The sequence below is a fragment of the Pan paniscus genome, chromosome X, assembly GCF_029289425.2.
Source record: "Pan paniscus chromosome X, NHGRI_mPanPan1-v2.0_pri, whole genome shotgun sequence".
NCBI lineage: Eukaryota > Metazoa > Chordata > Mammalia > Primates > Hominidae > Pan > Pan paniscus.
This window is the reverse complement of record NC_073272.2, coordinates 123872294-123891473: the sequence shown is the minus strand read 5'-3', so window position 1 is coordinate 123891473 and position 19180 is coordinate 123872294. Positions and strand designations below refer to the sequence as shown.

Genomic DNA, 19180 nt, shown 5'->3' with positions numbered 1-19180 from the left:
GTTGTGAGGTGGGAGATTGGGAATTCAGTTTTGGATATGATCAATTTAGTTAGGCATCTAAGTGAAAATATCAGGTAGACAATTGGATATATGAGTCTAGAATTGAGGGGAGAGGGTGGAGAGTGAAATTTGAGATGTACTAGTGTTTAGATTGTATTTAAAACCATGAGATGGGATGAGATCTCTCCATGAAAGTGAGTATAGACAATGAAGAAAAGAGATCTGAAGACTGACCATGAAGCACTCCATGTTTAGAATTGAAGATATGGGCCAGGCACAGTGGCTCACACTGCACTTTGGGAGGCCAAGGCGGGTGGATCACCTGAGGTCAGGAGTTCAAGATTAACCTGGCCAACATGATGAAACCCCATCTCTACTAAAAATACAAACAATTAGCTGGGTGTGGTGGCGGGTACCTGTAATCTGAGCTACTCGGGAGGCCTGAGGCAGGAGAATCACTTGAACCCGGGAGGTGGAGGTTGCAGTGAGCTGAGATGGAGCCACTGCACTCCAGCCTGGGCAACAAGAGCGAAACTCTGTTTCAAAAAAAAAGAAAGAAAAGAAAAGAATTGAGGATATGAAGAGGAACCAGCAAAAGACACTGAGAAGGAAAGGCCAGTGAAGTGGAAAGAAAACTAGGAGAGTGGAATGTCCTGGAAGCCAACTGTGTTAATCTGTTTGTGCTGCTATAACAAAATACCTTATACTGGGTAATTAATCAAGAACAAATTTGTTTTTCACAGTTCTGGAGGTTGGGAAGTTCAAGGTCAAGATGCCAGCAGAGTCAGTGTCTGGTGAGGGCTACTCTCTGCTTCCAAAATGGCACTGCCTGCTGAGTCCTTATATGACAGAAGGGGGACAGTGAAAAGGGACCTAGCTGGTTCTCTCCAGCTCTTTTGTAAGATTGCTAATTGCATTCATGAAGGCAGAGACAACATGACCTAATCACCTCCTAAAGGCCTCACCTGTTAGTACTATCACATCGGCAGTTCAGTCTCAATATTTGAATTTGGGGGGACAAATTCAGACCATAGCACCAAATAAAACAGGTGATTCCAGGAGGAAAGAGTGAGCCGCTGTGCCAAATACTCCTGATAAGTAAGATGAGGACTTAGAATTGACCATTTGATTTAGCACTGTGAAGAGCAGGCGCTGTGACACATGAGGGACCAAAGCCTGAGTAGAATATTCTCTTAAGAGAGAATAGATACACAAATTTTCATAGCAACATTATTTATAATAGCTGAGAAGTATAAACAACTCAAATGCCTATCAAGTGGTGAGAAGACAAACAAAATGTGATATATCCATGTCATGAAATAGTGTTCAGCCATAAAAACAAATGAAGTTCTGATACATACTACAATGTGGATGAACCTCAAAAACATTATGCTCAGTGAAAGAATCCAGAAACAAAGGACCCTTCTGATTCCATTTATATGAGATGTCTAGAAGAGGCAAATCCACAAAGACAGAAAATAGATTTGTAGTTGCCAAGAGCTGGGGAGAAGAATGAATGGGGAGTGATGGTTAATTCATATGGGGTTTATTTTGGGGGTGATAGAAATGTTCTAGAAGTGGTGGTGATGGTTGCACAACGTTGCAAATGTACTGTAAGTCTCTGGATTGTACAATTTAGAATGGTGAGTTTTATGGTGTGAGAATTATATCTCAATAATAATAATATAGAATGACTAGGAGGAGAGAGACTGAGACAGTGAGTAAAGAACTCTTTTGAGGAGTTTTGCTGTAAAGAGGAGCAGAGAAATTAGAGCTGGAGGAGAAACAGAGTAAACAGAAGAGTTTTTTAAGTGAGAGAAATAACAGCATATTTGTATACTGATAAAAATGATCTAATATAGAGGGGAAAATTGATGATGCTGAAGAGAGAAGATAATTTTGTTGTCATATCAATTTGTGTGCCTGTTTTCCACTGGCATCACATTGATGCAGGCACTGGGTGGTAGGCAAGATTCTCACGGTGAATGGGGTCCAGGCCTGTTACCAGGATTTGGCCAACAGTGAGTGAGAAGGTATCAACTAACATCATTGGTGAGTAACCAATCTCGAGCCACTAAGCTATGAGAAACACAGACATCCACATGGGGGTAGTCATGAAATTTTATGGCCACAAAGAGACATTAGATGTCATTTTACAAATGAAGAAACCGAAACCCAGAATAGGGAAGTAACGTGCCCATTCACATGCTAGTTGGCTTATCCAGAGTCAGGCTAACAGAAAACAGAGGATCATGTGGGCTTACAAGAGTGACCATACAAAATCTAGAGGGCTAGAAAGTTTCCCCTCAAGTAGCAGTAAAAGAGGAATAGGTAGCACCAGGAGATGAAAAGGGAGGCTGAATAACCATTTGTTCTTTCTCCCACCTTCTTAACTCCAGCCAGAATTATACTGAAACCCTCTTGGTCAAATAGCATCTGTTGAAAGGAGAAGGTACCTCTTCTCCTGAAGCAGTCTATTCTGGTGCTGAACAGCAGTCTTTAACAAAACACAGCTCCTGTCCCTTCTTGCCTGTAAACAGAAATGAGCAACTTTCCAACCTTCATAATGTGACTAATTCCTCCTACAGTCTTTATACAATATCTGACTTTTTTCACTTTTGTCCTCTAGTCCTTTGGCTACTTCTGAGCACTCCTTCAAGTTTTCTCTTGTTCTTCTAAAGTTGGAGAACACAGCATTTGACCTACTCTTCTAGTCAGGGTCAGAGCAGTGCTAAGGTCGGTAGAAGGCTGCTATACCACTGATACCAGGCCCTCCTAAAAGAACTCGAGTAATTCCCCGAGGTAAAAGGGAGGCTTCTTTATGTGGACAAGGGGACAAATTGTTTGCACAGGTGGAAGTATAAATTCTGCTCTGAGAGGAGCATGAGAGAAACAGAAACAGAAGTGAAATTTGGCAGGATGGAAGACTGCAGTGTAAAGGTAGCCCAGTCACTAATCCATTCAACTTTCTATTATCTGCAGCTATCAGGAGGAAAAATGACATAGATGACCCTGAACAGTGGATAATCCAAATGGGATTTTAAAATGCATCTTGTGTAGTGGTAGTGCCTGGGCTTTTATTATGTAGTGTGATGTTGTTTACATAGTTCACTAATTTTCATAATTCCATTTGACTTGGACCAGGATCAAAATTGCACACCCCAAGTGTTAGTATTTGATGCACCACTGCCCATGAGTGTCCCAAGTGTCAGGGGGGAAAGCTGACCACAGAGAAACAGCTAACAAGGAAGTGATTGTCAAGGCACGAATACTGGCCTGAGGCGGCACAGGTGGGCTCCTAATTGTAATAACCCTGCAGCAGCTGAGATCTGAGGAGGGGCCTAGCAACTCGCACAGCAGACAAGCCTTTCTCCACAAGGCTGCAAAAGTAGCCAGGATGCCCTTGCTTGTTTCCCTGGCAAAGGCTTCTGCTCTACTAAACTGAAAAGGTCCCAGACTAAGGCCAAAGCATCAGTCGTGTCACTGCTGCTGGTCCATTCTGAGTTGACAGTTCCTCAGGCCCCTTGCCCTTTGTGGGAAGCCCTCCCACTTGAAGGAGACTCTCCGTTTACATGATCTCTTGATCCTTCGTCTTCTGCATTCTCTGTTTTCAGACTTTATTAACACATCCTCTCCTCCCATCAAGAAAACAAAAAACTAACAAACAAACAAACAAAAACACCACCCACTGACAGGTTGGAGAAGCCTTCATAATATCTCTGGGTATCTTCTAGACTGTTTTACAAATGCCCAGTTTTATCATGGATGGCTAATGACAGATTCCCCCTTCTCCCTTATAAGATCAGAAGGGGTAGGGGGCAAGATAAACAAGCCATGTCTCTGGGTGAGATATTTGCCTGGGGATAGGATGTGATTCCCATGCAGAAATGCGTATGTAATAATCAGTCATTCCAAACACATGTGACGTTTCCAATGCCTTCTAGAATCCCAGAGTAGAAAAGGAACGAAGGCATTGTATGGTTCAGCCCCATGCCTCCAGGCAGGTGAATGATTTCAATTAAACAAGAACATAGAAATGTTGACTGTTCCTTCAGATCTTTAGAAATAGAGAGTTGACACCCTTGCTTAGTCACCTCTCCTTGTGCTTTATGCCCTTGATAAGGATCAAGAGTGAGTAAAACAGAATTATCGTCGGTATTTCTGGGAAGAACTGAAATAAAGACAGAGTGAACAGAAGTAACAGAAGCTGGTAGGGAAGTTTCGCTGAACTCCATAGCACATCTATGTAACCTGAGTGTGCCCTCTCAGAAGCACTATCGATGGTTCTGTCTGTTCTATAACCATATTGGCTCTCATATCTACCCCCATCCTTTTTTTCACTGGCAGCATCCTATTTATACTCATTCAACAAATACATGGAGTGAGATCTACTCTGTTCCAGACACGGAGAATATAAAAATGAATGAGACACTGTGTCCTCCCTCTAAAGATGTGAGAGTTGTACAGTCTATTGGGGAAGACAAATCCGAATGATAGGCAATCACAATATATTTAACGAAGGCAACAGACCACCATCTTCTCTTATATGAGCTGGGTCTGCAGCCTCCTAACAGTTCTCCCTGCTCCTTGCCTCCCCTTCCAAGACTCATTGCCACCAAAACACTGTTTGGATCATCCTTTTATCCCCTTGAAAAACTGTCTATGCTTCTTTATTGTATAAGCCTTATCTCTCACTACCCTCCTAGAGGAACCCTGTGCTCCAGCAATGCTGGTCCCCCAGTAGACATCCCATCAGTCAGCGTGCCTTTCTTCATACCTCCATTTGGAATGCCTTCCTCCCCTTCCCAATCTCTATCTACCTTCTAGGATTCAAACACCACCTGCTTCTGCTCTTCCTCCTCCTATTCTGCTCAGCCCAGCTGGAAATGACCTTTGCCTCTTCTGAGATTCTAGTTTCTTCTTTACAGAAATTCATGGCAATATTCTGGCATTAGAGTTATTTGTGTGCATATCTTATCTGCCCCACTAGACTGTGAATTTCATTCAGCACTGTATCCCTGGTCCCTAGCACAAGACTCTGATATTTATTGAATGAAGAACAAATGAAGATAGAAGGACATTATGGACTTGGAACTGAATCATAGGAAGCCAAAGGAATTTATTAGTGAGGAAAGGAGAATCCCATATTTCCTAAAGAATTCTTATTAGGTTGGTCAGCTTTCTGACATGAAAGTGTAAAGAGGGTCTGACTCTTTCATATTTCCTTTAAAAGAGTAAGTAATGAATTTCTCTTCTATTATCTGCAATTTTTTTTAAGAGCAAAGGTGTGGGAGCCTCTAGTTTTATCTTGAACAGTTTAACTCTGGCTTAAATTGTCCTCAGAGGAAAGGGCAAGCTATCCCTTATGAGAAAATTCCAGGCCAAATATATTTTTAATCATGTGTAAATATCATCTCTCCAACTAAACTATATGCTTCTCAAGGACAAGAATGGATTCTGAATTTTCTTTACAAATGTTTCCTTTGCTCTACTGGGGTGCACATGTGTGCACATGCACACACACACTCACTCAAGTGCACATGCACACAGCCTATGACAGTGCTGAGGAAAAGGGTGAGTGTACCCAATACTTAACTGTCTGGTACCCTCTGAGACCATCACAGTGGAACTCTGTAAAATCAGGACAGCAAGGGACAATTTGATATCAAATCTCCTCTTACCAAATCCACTTCTGATGGCTATGAAGGCAACTGTCATTTCCTGATGGCACAATTCAACAGCTATAATTTGCAGCCTGGTTAGGTGAGTGCTGTGCCCTGCATGCAAAGAGGGTGGGTTTGCTCCCATGCTGTGGCCTGAGGGGATTCGTTGGAGCATATCGGCTTGTATCTCTGCACCAAAGGATGGAGGCACCAAAGGGAAACACACAGCAGAAGAGATTTTGATTAAACTTGTTTCTTCGACACTCAGTCTGGAAAGATGCATTCCCCTGTGATGACAGAAAAAACTCAAGTAAGCTATAAGAAATCAAAGTCTCCCTCTATTTCTTATCCACTTTGAGCAATCTTTCCAAAGTTGTAGGAATTACCCGCTGATGTGTACATCTGCCTATTGTTCTTCCTTTGGAAATGACCCAACAGAAGAGAGGTGGGGTCTGTATGTTTTGATCCAGGGCCATATTGAGCATCAGAGACACCACCCCGCAGATACCATTAAATGTGATTGCTTTAACTGTGAACTAGCAGAATTGGGGTATGTGAGTGTGTTGGAGTTGGGGTGCTTTGTTTATCATGGAGTTACAGTCAAATGTACACTTTCATTGGCCTCTCTGGCCACAGAAAGGAAATGAGGCAATATAACTTTCCAGCTACCCAACAACTGGACAGACCCATGGGAAATATCTTATTCCCAACACCATTGCCTCCTTCACCAGAAAACACACACACACGTGCACACGCACACACACACACACACATACACACACACAAACACACACATATACACCAAGCAGTCTCCCAGCTAAATCTATCTGGGTAATTACAGTCTTATCTAGGAATCTTTAGCTTGCCTCTCTGAATATACTACTGTCAATATGGGGAGGAGAGATGGGTACAAAATATGTAGGAATATGCCTGTGCTCTTGGAAATAAGCTTTAAAATGTTTATCAGACAAAGACCACCAATAACTTAGCTGAAAAGGTGTTTGGGTGGGTGGACTAGGAAACCAGATTTAGCCACAGGTCACTGCAAAGGTTCATTGGGAATTCTGACCCTTGTACCCCTATGCATGGACGGCCCAATTGGTATCTGATCTTGTCATCTTGCTCTGATGAGTGGATATAACCACTGCTCATATCTTTATATGAGATCTTCCCTTAAAACAAGGGGCTGTGTGACTGAAGGAAACTGCCCCCAAGCTGGAAAGTCCATGTGGAACCTGCATCCACAGCATCTAAGATCAGCTTTCCTGGAGGAATGATAGAGTGAGCTTGTCAAGGGTTGAGGAATCCCTTTAGAAATCAGGAAAGGCCAGTGATGATGAACATTTTTTCATGTGTCTTTTGGCTGCATAAATGTCTTCTTTGGAGAAGTTTCTGTTCATATCCTTTGCCCACTTGTTGACGGGGTTGTTTGTTTTTTTCTTGTAAATTTGTTGGGGTTCATTGTAGATTCTGGATATTAGCCCTTTGTCAGATGAGTAGATTGCAAAAATTTTCTCCCATTCTGTAGGTTGCCTGTTCACTCTGATGGTAGTTTCTTTTGCTGTGCAGAAGCTCTTGAGTTTAATTAGATCCCATTTGTCAATTTTGGCTTTCGTTGCCATTGCTTTTGGTGTTTTAGACATGAAGTCCTTGCCCGTGCCTGTGTCCTGAATGGTAATGCCCAGGTTTTCTTCTAGGGTTTTTTATGGTTTTAGGTCTAACATGTAAGTCTTTAATCCATCTTGAATTAATTTTTGCATAAGGTGTAAGGAAGGGATCCAGTTTCAGCTTTCTACATATGGCTGGCCAGTTTTCCCATCACCATTTATTAAATAGGGAATCCTTTCCCATTTCTTGTTTTTGTCAGGTTTGTCAAAGATCAGATAGTTGTAGATATGCAGCATTATTTCTGAGGGCTCTGTTCTGTTCCATTGGTCAATATCTCTGTTTTGGTACCAGTACCATGCTGTTTTGGTTTCTGTAGCCTTGTAGTATAGTTTGAAGTCAGGTAGCATGATGCCTCCAGCTTTCTTCTTTTGGCTTAGGATTGACTTGGCAATGTGGGCTCTTTTTTGGTTCCATATGAACTTTAAAGTAGTTTTTTCCAATTCTGTGAAGAAAGTCATTGGTAGCTTGATGGGGATGGCATTGAATCTATAAATTACCTTGGGCAGTATAGCCATTTTCACGATATTGATTCTTCCTACCCATGAGCGTGGAATGTTCTTCCATTTGTTTGTATCCTCTTTTATTTCACTGAGCAGTGGTTTGTAGTTCTCCTTGAAGAGGTCCTTCACGTCCCTTGTAAGTTGGATTCCTAGGTATTTTATTGTTTGAAGCAATTGTGAATGGGAGTTCACTCATGATTTGGATCTCTGTCTGTTATTGGTATATAAGAATGCTTGTGATTTTTGCACATTGATTTTGTATCCTGAGACTGCTGAAGTTGCTTATGAGCTTAAGGAGATTTTGGGCTGAGACGATGGGGTTTTCTAGATATACAATCATCCGCAAACAGAGAGAATTTGACTTCCTCTTTTTCTAATTGAATACCCTTTATTTCCTTCTCCTGCCTGATTCCCCTGGCCAGAACTTCCAACACTATGTTGAATAGGAGTGGTGAGAGAGGGCATCCCTGTCTTGTGCCAGTTTTCAAAGGGAATGCTTCCAGTTTTTGCCCATTCAGTATGATACTGGCTGTGGGTTTGTCATAGATAGTTCTTATTATTTTGAGATACGTCCCATCAATACCTAATTTATTGAGAGTTTTTAGCATGAAGGGTTGTTGAATTTGGAGAAATAGGAACACTTTTACACTGGTGGTGGGACTGTGAACTAGTTCAACCATTGTGGAAGTCAGTGTGGCAATTCCTCAGGGATCTAGAACTAGAAATATCATTTGACCCAGCCATCCCATTACTGGGTATATACCCAAAGGACTATAAATCATGCTGCTATAAAGACACATGCACACGTATGTTTATTGTGGCACTATTCACAATAGCAAAGACTTGGAACCAACCCAAATGTCCAACAATGGTAGACTGGATTAAGAAAATATGGCACATATACACCATGGAATACTATGCAGCCATAAAAAACGATGAGTTCATGTCCTTTGTAGAGACATGGATGAAGCTGTAAACCACCATTCTCAGCAAACTATCACAAGGACAAAAAACCAAACACCGCATGTTCTCACTCATAGGTGGTAATTGAACAACGAGAACACATGGACACAGGAAGGGGAACATCACACTCTGGGGACTGTTGTGGAGTGGGGGGAGGGGGGAGGGATAGCATTAGGAGATATACCTAATGTTAAATGACGAGTTAACGGGTGCAGCACACCAACATGGCACATGTATACATATGTAACAAACCTGCATGTTGTGCACATGTACCTTAAATTTAAAGTATAATAATAATAAAAAAAAGTTTTACTATTGTAAAAAAAAAAAAAAAAAGAAAGAAAGAAAGAAAGAAATCAGGAAAGGGAAACCAATGAGGCAAAGTTGCTGGTGCCTCATGTGGAACAGAGAGGAGGTGCCCGCATAATCCAGGTTGTTGGGGCCACAGTTCCCCTGATAAGAAAGGCATGCAGCAGCTTCCTTCGGTCTACTGCCTGCAAACTCCCGCCTCCTCTACCTTGGGAGAATAATGGCTGGACAGTGGGCCGGGCGTGGTGGCTCACGCCTGTAATACCAGCACTTTGGGAGGCTGAGGCAGGGGGATCACATGAGGCCAGGAGTTGGATACCAGTCTGGCCAACATGGCGAAAACACATCTCTACTAAAAATACAAAAATTAGCCAGATGTAGTGGTACTCATTTGTAATCCCAGCTACTCAGGGAGGCTAGGGCATGAGAATTGCTTGAACCCGGGAGGTGGAGGTTGCAGTGAGCCGAGATCACACCACTGCACTCCAGCCTGGGTGACAGAGCAAGACTGTCTCAAAAAAATTAATTAATTTTTTTTTAAAAAGGCTGGATATTGTTGTTTTCCTCCCCTGGAAGGAAGACCAAACAGACAAGGTTGGGGCTAAAGTGGGTATTCGAGCCTTCCTATGCTCCGTTCTTCTGCTTCTTGTAGCTATAGAGCCCCACAGCAGGCAGAACATGGGCAGTCTTTGCAGAGGGAAGGATTTTGCCATTAACCCCAGGAAGAAACAGCACTCTTCAGTCTTTCTTTGATAACGCGTCCTTAGCTGCATAGTAGCACTGTGCCAACCATTTCGACTGAAATCCATTTAAACAAAGGAGACACCCAATTTAACATCTAAGGCTAGGCATATCTGTGATGTCAATAACCTATTTGATTCATTCTATTCACATATGTGACTGTTTTAACTGATAGTATATATGTGTGTGTGCACACACACACATGTATATGCAGAACTGAACTTTAGGTGGCATTATGTATAGGCTCAAGTTCAAGTCTGTCCTATAAAGTACAGTCCAACTGCTTTTCCCAAGCCTTCCAAAGGCTGGTATAGTTATTAAAATTTGAGCAACTACCCAGGCTGAGTTTTTTAGAATATAATGGATTGATACTGAATTACTATGCCACTTTGTGTAATCGTTGGGGGAGGGAGTAGTACAGCCAGTCTCTACCATTGTGTCCAGGCTGAATCCTGCTCATTTTGGGTAAAAAGAATATAATTGTTTAACATTTTAAAAGACAAATAAAAGTGCTTAAATATTTTGTAATTTGCAACTTGAAAAGAAAACAGTAATGGGTTTCCAAGTACATGTCTTTACTTTTAATGAAGTGTTTATTTTTCATGGTTCTATTGGCAATAAAAGAACAGCTCCACATCAAAAGCCTTCAGGGAAGCAGTTTTCATTTGGAGGACAGTGAGATTGCCAATAATTCTGATTTTTTTTTTTTTTTTGGAAAAAGTAAACTCCCTAGACTATATTTCTAGATATAGGTTATAGCCTATTATCCCAGGTAATTATTTTTTGTCTCTTACTCATATAGACAAATTACAAAACCTTATGTACTATACCCTAAAAAGATTTTTAAAATTTAAGTGACATCAAGATCAGAGGGCTCCAGAATGTTTTAATGAACATGTTTCCATTATCCTCTGTGCCTGTTCATTTTGTTGGAAGAATGATTCATTCATTTCAAATTTGGCAACTTAAACAGCAGCAAATTATAATTTTCCCATCATAACCCAAAGTCAGTATATTGGCTTCTCAGCCTTCGAGGGCCCTTTTGTACCTTCTTTTGCTTTGACAACAGCACCCTCTGCTGGGTTTTGTAATCCATCACATCTAATGGGATCGACCCAAATTGCAAACGGAGGCCTCCCTGCAACGTTGCACACAGCAGGACATGATTCATAAATCAGTGTTCCACCCTGGTGATTCATTACCAGATATATTTTTTCTGTAAAACAGCACAGCTCAAGGAAGTTATCAAGAATTCAGAAGTTGCAAAAAATACCTTCGTTTGATTAATCATCTCTCTGACCTTTTTCTTCTTCTTGAACAAGGTTAATAATACTTGTTATCACTCAAAGTTAAACTATTAGCTGCCAAGTGATTTTTATTTTGCAAAGTCCTGTTATCACTGCCGAGACGCTTCAAAGCTGGGATTGGTTACATTCCTCAGGTATGACCCCGAGGGACACCTGACCAATGCAACGTTTCCCACTGGAGAGGTCAGCAGCTTCCACAGTGACCTGGAGAAGCTGACAAAAGTGGAGCTAGATACTTCCAACCGTGAAAATGTCCTCATGTCAACCAACTTGACGGCAACTAGTACCATATATATTTTAAAACAAGGTAAGATTGTTTCCAACGATATCTGACTGTAACAGCCCCTATCTCAACATCCACCTTGAAACCTGCGTACACCATTCATAAACAGAATTCACCTCTAGCTGAGAAGATGCACTCTTCCTGTTTTCCAGCTATGGAAGTTGAAACACAGACAAAATTCACACCTTTTACAAGTTCTCATATCAACTTTGGGCCCATCTCTGTGGGAGTCATGAGGTTCAATCCCTGCCAAGTCTGCTCTGCTATCAACTTATTTCCCAATACCCAGCTGTTTGCAAAGGTCTTTCAGGGTCTGGCTAGGTTATATTAAATAAATGAAGCCTGGGCTCCAGCTGAGCTTAGCATCCTAGATCAATGCCAACAAGGGTGAAGAAAAAGGAAAATCTTAGGATACAGACCAAGCAAGAATATAAGTGAAATGAGAGAATTAAAAACTCATTATATTTGAAGACAGAAAAGTAAGGAAGAACAGAAGAAGAAAGGAAGGAAGGGAGATAGGATTTGGAATGTCTTAGAAGCTAGAGGACAAGTGCACAAAGAGAAATTGCTTTCTCTCTGCCCTGTCATTAAGACCTCGTTCTGTTGTTAGGTGGTGACACCAGACACTCTAAGAGTACACTAACTTTTGTTAGTGGTATTTTGTGGAGTACGGCAACTGTGATGGTGGGCCCAGGTGGTAAGGTGCTAAGTTGAACTTCATACTCTTCTCATTCTAGCTCCCAGCGTATCAAACTGAGGAGGCTGATCCAACAAGTCAGTGAGGGAGGGAATTCTTTAAAAATGAAAAAAGAAAAAAACAGAAACAGCCTGCAGTGTTAGACAAGAGTCTTTTATCCAAGAAACAGATACTCCAGCTGTGAAAATAACAAGACCCAAATGGATAGGGAACACGTTTGCCTGTCAGAGCGGTAGTCTAGCCCAGAAGGCGGATAGGACCACAGCACCCCATCTGCTTATCCCCCAAACGTGCCTCCTAAAACTAAACCTGTCTCTTTTCTGCTTTCTGCTCTTCCCTTCCTTCCCCCTCTTCCTCCTTTGCTCTTCTGTCTACAGAAAATACTCAAAGTACCTATCGGGTGAATCCAGATGGTTCCCTGCGTGTCACTTTTGCCAGCGGGATGGAGATCGGCCTCAGCTCAGAGCCCCACATCCTGGCAGGGGCAGTCAACCCTACCCTGGGCAAATGCAACATCTCATTGCCCGGAGAGCACAATGCAAACCTCATCGAGTGGCGGCAGAGGAAGGAGCAAAACAAAGGCAATGTTTCGGCTTTTGAAAGGAGGCTGAGGGTAAGGCTTGACTTTACACAAGATATAGAACTTTTATAGGTGTTTGGTTTGTTTGTTTGTTTGTTTAACTGCAGAGCCTCGCTAAACTGAAGTCCCATTTCTCCAAAGCTTTTCTAAGTGACTGACTGGCTTATATGATATACTAATTCAAAAGAGGATGCTAATGGCCGATAATGGTTCAGTATCCTTAAATGAGCATTCTAATAGGAGCTTTCTTTGTCATTAGCCAGCTAAAGTGCTCTAATAGTAGCAATTTCACCAAGAAAGTCTGGCTGGAGAAATGTGTTTAGCCAAAGGAGGCCCTCCAGCACCCCTCCCAGCATGCCCTGGAGATGTCTATCAGGTTCACTGAGTTGACCGAGGTCCCTGCTTTCCAGGTAGCTCTTTGGAAAGACCTCGCAGGTACACACAAAAGGATGTGAGACAAAAGGCAACATTTGGGCAAAGACAAGTTAAGAGGAAAAATCAGTGAATTATAGCATTGCCATGAATGCATATCCAGGGCCAGAGGGATAAAGGACTGGTACTGAGATTGGGCTGAGGTACTCAGAGCTGCCTGGAGGAAGTTATAGATTAGGGAGTTTTAAAGTCCTTACCAAGCACAGTTCACCAGAGTTAACCAGGAGACCTCGGTCAGCTTTTCTGCAGCACACAAAGCCTACAATCGCCATAGCACTCTGTCTACCTGTCTCCTCTTGAACGTTAACCAGTGTTAGGATGATGTGGCCAGCTTTCTACATGTAGTAACATTCAATATCAGCCCTAGAGCAACTGCCAGCCTGCGGGAAATAATCACTCGCTATTGAGGCCAGATCTGCTTTGAGCACCTGTGTCACGCCTGATATACCGGGAAGGTTTATGTTATATATAAAGTTTCGGTGCCACAAAAGGAATAGCACTCGAATATAAAATTTTCGTTTTAATTATCAGCAAGGCAAGTTACTTCTATAGAAGGGTGCGCCCTTACAGATGGAGCAATGGTGAGTGCACACTTGGACAAGGGAGGGGAAGGGGTTCTTATCCCTGACGCACGTGTTGCTGTGTCGTTCCCCTATTGGCTAGGGTTAGACCGCACAGACTAAACTAATTCCGATTGGCTAATTTAAAGAGAATGACGGGGTGAGTGTTTTGGCGGGAGTCAGGGCAGAGCAGGTAGCAGATAATCTGAATGAGTTAGGGTAGAGCAGGTGATCCAAATGATTTAGGGTGGAGCAGGTAATCGGAATGAGTCAGGGTGGAGTAGGTAATTGAAAAAGGTTGCTTTACGAGGAAGTTAAGTTTAAAAGTAGAAGGCAAAGAATTGAACATACTGACATATTAATTATTTGAAAAGAAATGTAGAACTCATATCAAAAATTTGGTAACCTTAAGGTTGTGGAAGTGCAACCCCCAAACAACCACCCAATTCCAGAGAGAGGCAGTCAAACCAGTCATATGGCTTGATATGAACAAAATAATCTACAGCAGTGCTCACTTTTCTTTTTTTTTCTTTTTTTTTTTTTTTTTGAGACAAGAGTCTTGCTCTGTCGCCCAGGCTGCAGTGCAGTGGCGCGATCTCGGCTCACTGCAAGCTCTGCCTCCCGGGTTCACGCCATTCTCCTGCCTCAGCCTCCCAAGTAGCTGGGACTACAGGTGCCCGCCACCACACCCGGCTACTTTTTTGTATTTTTAGTAGAGACGGGATTTCACCGTGTTCGCCAGGATGGTCTTGATCTCCTGACCTCGTGATCCGCCCACCTCGGCCTCCCAAAGTGCTGGGATTACAGGCATGAGCCACCGCGCCCGGCCAGTGCTCACTTTTCAATCAGTTCTATTGGTGACACACAGCCACAGACTTTAGTGGGTGGGTTTTTTGTTGTTGTTTGGTTTTGTTTGGGTTTTTTTTTTTAAAGCTACTGAAATTTGTATGTGCACAAGTCAATTTTTATGTTGACAAGTTTCTGACATATTGTCAGATTCTATTGACAAGTTTCTGACAGAATATTTACCAGATATGCCACTGAATGGAGAAGTGAAACCAATCCAAATATCAAACCAATGTGTGGGTAGCAGTAAAGATTTCTATCGGAATTCTTTGAGAAATAGGACCTCCTGGGTAGAACCCTGGATGGGGAAGTTAGAGAACCTGGCCTTGATACCCTATTTTACAAATGCTTTAAGAAATGCCTTGATTTTTTTTCACCTGTAAAATAAAAGTGTACTACTAGAGAAAGTAAGAATTATCTACATATGGCTTATCGACCTCATGGACTCATCACAGAAAAATTGTATTGAAGACATGATTTCTTAGTACCTCTCCCAGCATATAGCCTCAAAAAACCTTTCTGAACCAAATCATATACTATGTGACTTTGGGATTTTTCATTCTTTAGGATAACTCATCCTATATTATGTGACCTTGGAAGTTTCCATTTTCTAGAACAACCCATCCTGTTTTCTGTCCTCCATATGCACAGATAAGGGAGAGAAACTATAAACTGTAATTTACACCCCATATCCCAAATTGTTCTTAATGCTGAGAAGCTAATTGTCATAAAACATTTGGGAGCTCATTAGTGTTAAGAAGTAAAGTGTTTAGTTAGTACTAATTATAATGTGACCCATTTCCGATCCTGTGGCAGAGTTGAGCAGATTTGCGGACTGGACTATAAGGGCAACAAATTCAAGGCCTTCTTCTCTATATCACTTCTAGGCTACTCCCTGAGGTCCTGTGACTGAAAAATGAGGCCCCTTATTGGCCAGGTGGTGTTACCATGGCATGTCCCAGAAGTCTAATAACAATAACAATCATTTACATATGTTTAGTGCCTCAGAGTGAACAAAATGGTTTCATAGCCAGGATTTTATTTGATCACCACAGCTGTCAGTTGTTACTTTCAATTTACAGATAAGGAGACCAAGGCCCAGATAGGTTAAGTGATTTGCCCAAAGTCAACCAGCTATTAAGGATCAGAGCCAGAGCTAAAATGCAGGTCCTCACCTAGCATGGCACTCTTTCTACTGCATCACACTGTGCTGCCTTGTTCCTTAAAATAATTAATCTATGAATCATTGCCCCACTCAGTGGAGCTACCTTGGCAGGGCCTGACTCCTCATTTCAATGCTGACAAAAAGAGACAAATAATTGACTCTAATGTACTGGCAAGTGTGGGAGGCACAGGACAACTGGCTGGCTTCCAGGCAGGAAAAGCACGAAGCAGGCAAAAAGAGGAAGGAGGCTGCTTAACTGGTTAATTTTTACCTGATCTCCCTATTCCTAGTGATTTTTTTTATGCTGATGCCTCAATTTCCCCAGATTTGGCATTTCCAATTTAATAAAATGAGTATGCTCCCAAAAGGGACATGTGAATCCAATTTTGACAAAGCAAATTCTCTTCCCCCACTGACGTTATTGTTTCCGAGATGGCGTCCCTTCATTTCTGGTAGCTTTTCAAGGGACAAGCTGATGCCAATTTTCTCTCTTCCTGGACCAAAATATGCAATGACCCATTTGTAAGCATACAAAGAATAAGCTTCTCTGATGCTCTCAAGTTCCTCAATACCTTGGACTGAATCATTTATTTCTTCTAGTGAAGCTGTCATTTCAGACTGAGGGCAGGTGGAGCTATCAGAGCTGTTGAGACAGAATTTCCAAGTCATACAACATAGAAACCCCTTCTGTACTGTGGGAAATGGGGCTCCCTTTTGAAAACCCACACAAAAGTGTGGTTGTAATTTGCAAGTGTGCAGGCCATAAAGCACTAATTGTTCAAGGACAAAATGACAGGTTCATTTAAAGGCCCATTTGGTAAGATGATAGACGTCAAATGTTCCCAAAAGCTGCCGATCACACCTCCCCCAGACCTTTTAGCTGGAAAGAAAAAAAAATCAGAAAAGGATAGACCTATCTTTGGAGAATAATCAGTGATTTTTTTTCATGCAACGTCAGGATCCTTTTTAAGGTGAGGGAGGCAAACTTTTGGGAAACATGATACCCTGCTCAGCCTGAGCAGGCAAGGGATTTGTTACCTCTGAGCCATCCTTCACCAGCTCCATTAAGTGAAATAGGTCACATTAACATCCTGAAATTTCATTTATTTAAAAAATCCATTTCCCTCCAACCTGAGTTGTGTTTGGCTCATCTTCCTTCCTTGCAAGGCACTTTTGCATCTAGTCCATGTATCTGCTTATCTGCTGCATCAATCTGTCCCCATAAATACATTTCCCTGGACAATAGAGAAATTAGAGTGCAGATAACAATAGAGGCAATTGTAAAAGAATTGGGCATTCACCAAAAGCATACTGGTTTAGGAACTACATCCAGTTTGTACCTTGCTATGTCCATGGATAACAATGCTGTCATATGAGATTTATCCCAGCTTTGGATCCCAGAGCTGTTTATAAGATTTTGTAGACTGAGTTGTAAGGTTATAGCAAAATCCCTGAACTGCAGCCTCCTTTATTAAAAGAAAAACAATGGAGGGGGCTTAGCACTTTATGACCAAAATTATAAAATCAGGTAGGATTATTATGTGTTTACAAATGAAATGAAGCAAGGACTTATCTAAAACTCTCCCAATTTACTTTTTTCCTCTACTCAAACATAACTGAGAATAGGGTAGGTTGGTTTTTAAATGTAACATATGAGTGTTCAGATGTGAGCTGAGAAGGAGAAACAAGCTCGGTTGAACACAGGGTCTCAGGCTGACAAATGATGGGGAATTGGTGGGGGCAGCCAAGAGGGCTCTGGCCTCTCCCTCTATTCTGAGAAATTGCCTTGGTCCTCAGCTACAGGGTGCTCAGAGTTGGATTTTCATTCACTTGACACTATTTTAACTTCCTTCTCCTCAGGTTTGGTGGAAGCATTTATTTTGTGAAAATTTAGATAAGGAGCCTGACTGGAGATATATTAATCAGATTAATCTATTTAAAAATATATCTGCAGTTTTCGGTCAAGTAACAGTGCTTTTCCCCCTAAGGAGCCCCCTGGAGACAGGAGATTTCCTATATCAAGGCTACTGGGCAGTATTGATTTTTGGGGTCCAGGAATTCTTGGGGCTTCCAAATCGTAGAACCTGCTATATTTGGTTGTGTTTTTGTTTTTTTGTTTTTTGTCTCCCAGACTGGAATGCAGTGGCACGATCTTGGCTCACTGCAGCCTCTAACTCCCGGGCTCAAGCGAATCTCCCACCTCAGTCTCCTGAGTAGCTGGGACTACAGGCGCATGCCACCATGCTCGGCTAATTTTTGTTTTTGTTTCTTTGTAAAGACAGGGTCTTGCCATGTTGCCCAGGCTGGTCTTGAATTCCTGGACTCAAGCCATCCGCCCACCTCAGCCTCCTAAAGTGCTGGGACTTCAGGCACGAGTCACCGTGCCTGGCCTATTTTTGTTAATCTTGGATCAACCTCACTAAGATAACTAGAAAGAAAGAATTATTTCATATACCATTTCACCTGTATATGAGCATTAATGATTTGGTATAAAAAAATTTTAAATATCTGTTGTATGGTTACACAGATGAATTGGTCAACAGCAAAGTACTTAAGCAAGGGCAAATTAGCATAGTGCAAAAAATGTCCAAGGTAAATAATATAGCCAAAGTTGGGTGAGAAAAATGAGTATGATTTTGAGGAAGAACTGGTATGCCCATAATTTTGCACTTTTCTCATCTATAAAAAGAGGGACATGGATGGTGCAATATATTATTAGTGGTAGTATTAACCATAACAGCAGCAATTAGCATTCCTTGAAGCCTTACCATGTATACTGCCACATATTAACTCATTTACTATTTATAACACCTTACCAGATGGGTTTATCATTATCATTCCCATTTTACAGATGAAGAAACTGAGGCACAGAGAGGTCACGCAGCTAGTAAGCAGTGATCACAGGATTTGAATTCAGGCAGTCTGGCTCAAAAGCCCATTTCCTAAGATCCCCTCTGTTGATAAGGTTCTATATGCTGGCAAAGTAAAGGGAGTGTCTTGGGAGTAAAAAACATTATATTATTGAATCAAATTCTTCAAAAGAATTAGAAACAACTAGTTGTATGTGATTATAAGTTACAGTGGGTAGTTGGGTAAGAGTGAACAGAAGGGTTCCTTCTAACTCAAGCAGTTTTGTGTCAAAGGTTATTATGATGTCATGTAAACTTTTCTTCTGTAGAAATCTATCACTATGTAAACAAATGATTGAAAATCCTGCATGGGGGACAAAACAGTTGGTGGGGATGTTAAATTGACATAAAGGGAAATGAGAAGTTTTGGGGGTGATGGAAATGCTATCACGAATGTGGTAGCGGTTACCTGATTCAACGACTGTCAAAACTCATTAAATTGTACACTTAAAATTGGTGACTCCTACTGCGTGTAAACTATCCAAATAAAGTTGATTTTAAAATAATAAAGCACATATACACCAAAAAATTAAAAAAAGAAAAAAAGAAAATCCTGC

At 41.6% G+C, this 19180-nt stretch overlaps 1 protein-coding gene across 1 annotated transcript in view; it reads left to right on the top strand.

The window, feature by feature from the left end:
* The window catches only part of TENM1 (teneurin transmembrane protein 1), a 334457-nt gene that overhangs the window by 293565 nt on the left and 21712 nt on the right, over window positions 1-19180 (top strand). Inside the window, exons 22-23 of the mRNA XM_034950131.4 lie at window positions 11286-11458; window positions 12509-12744. Coding sequence (XP_034806022.2) covers window positions 11286-11458; window positions 12509-12744 — 409 coding nt within the window. The remainder of the gene's footprint in view (window positions 1-11285; window positions 11459-12508; window positions 12745-19180) is intronic.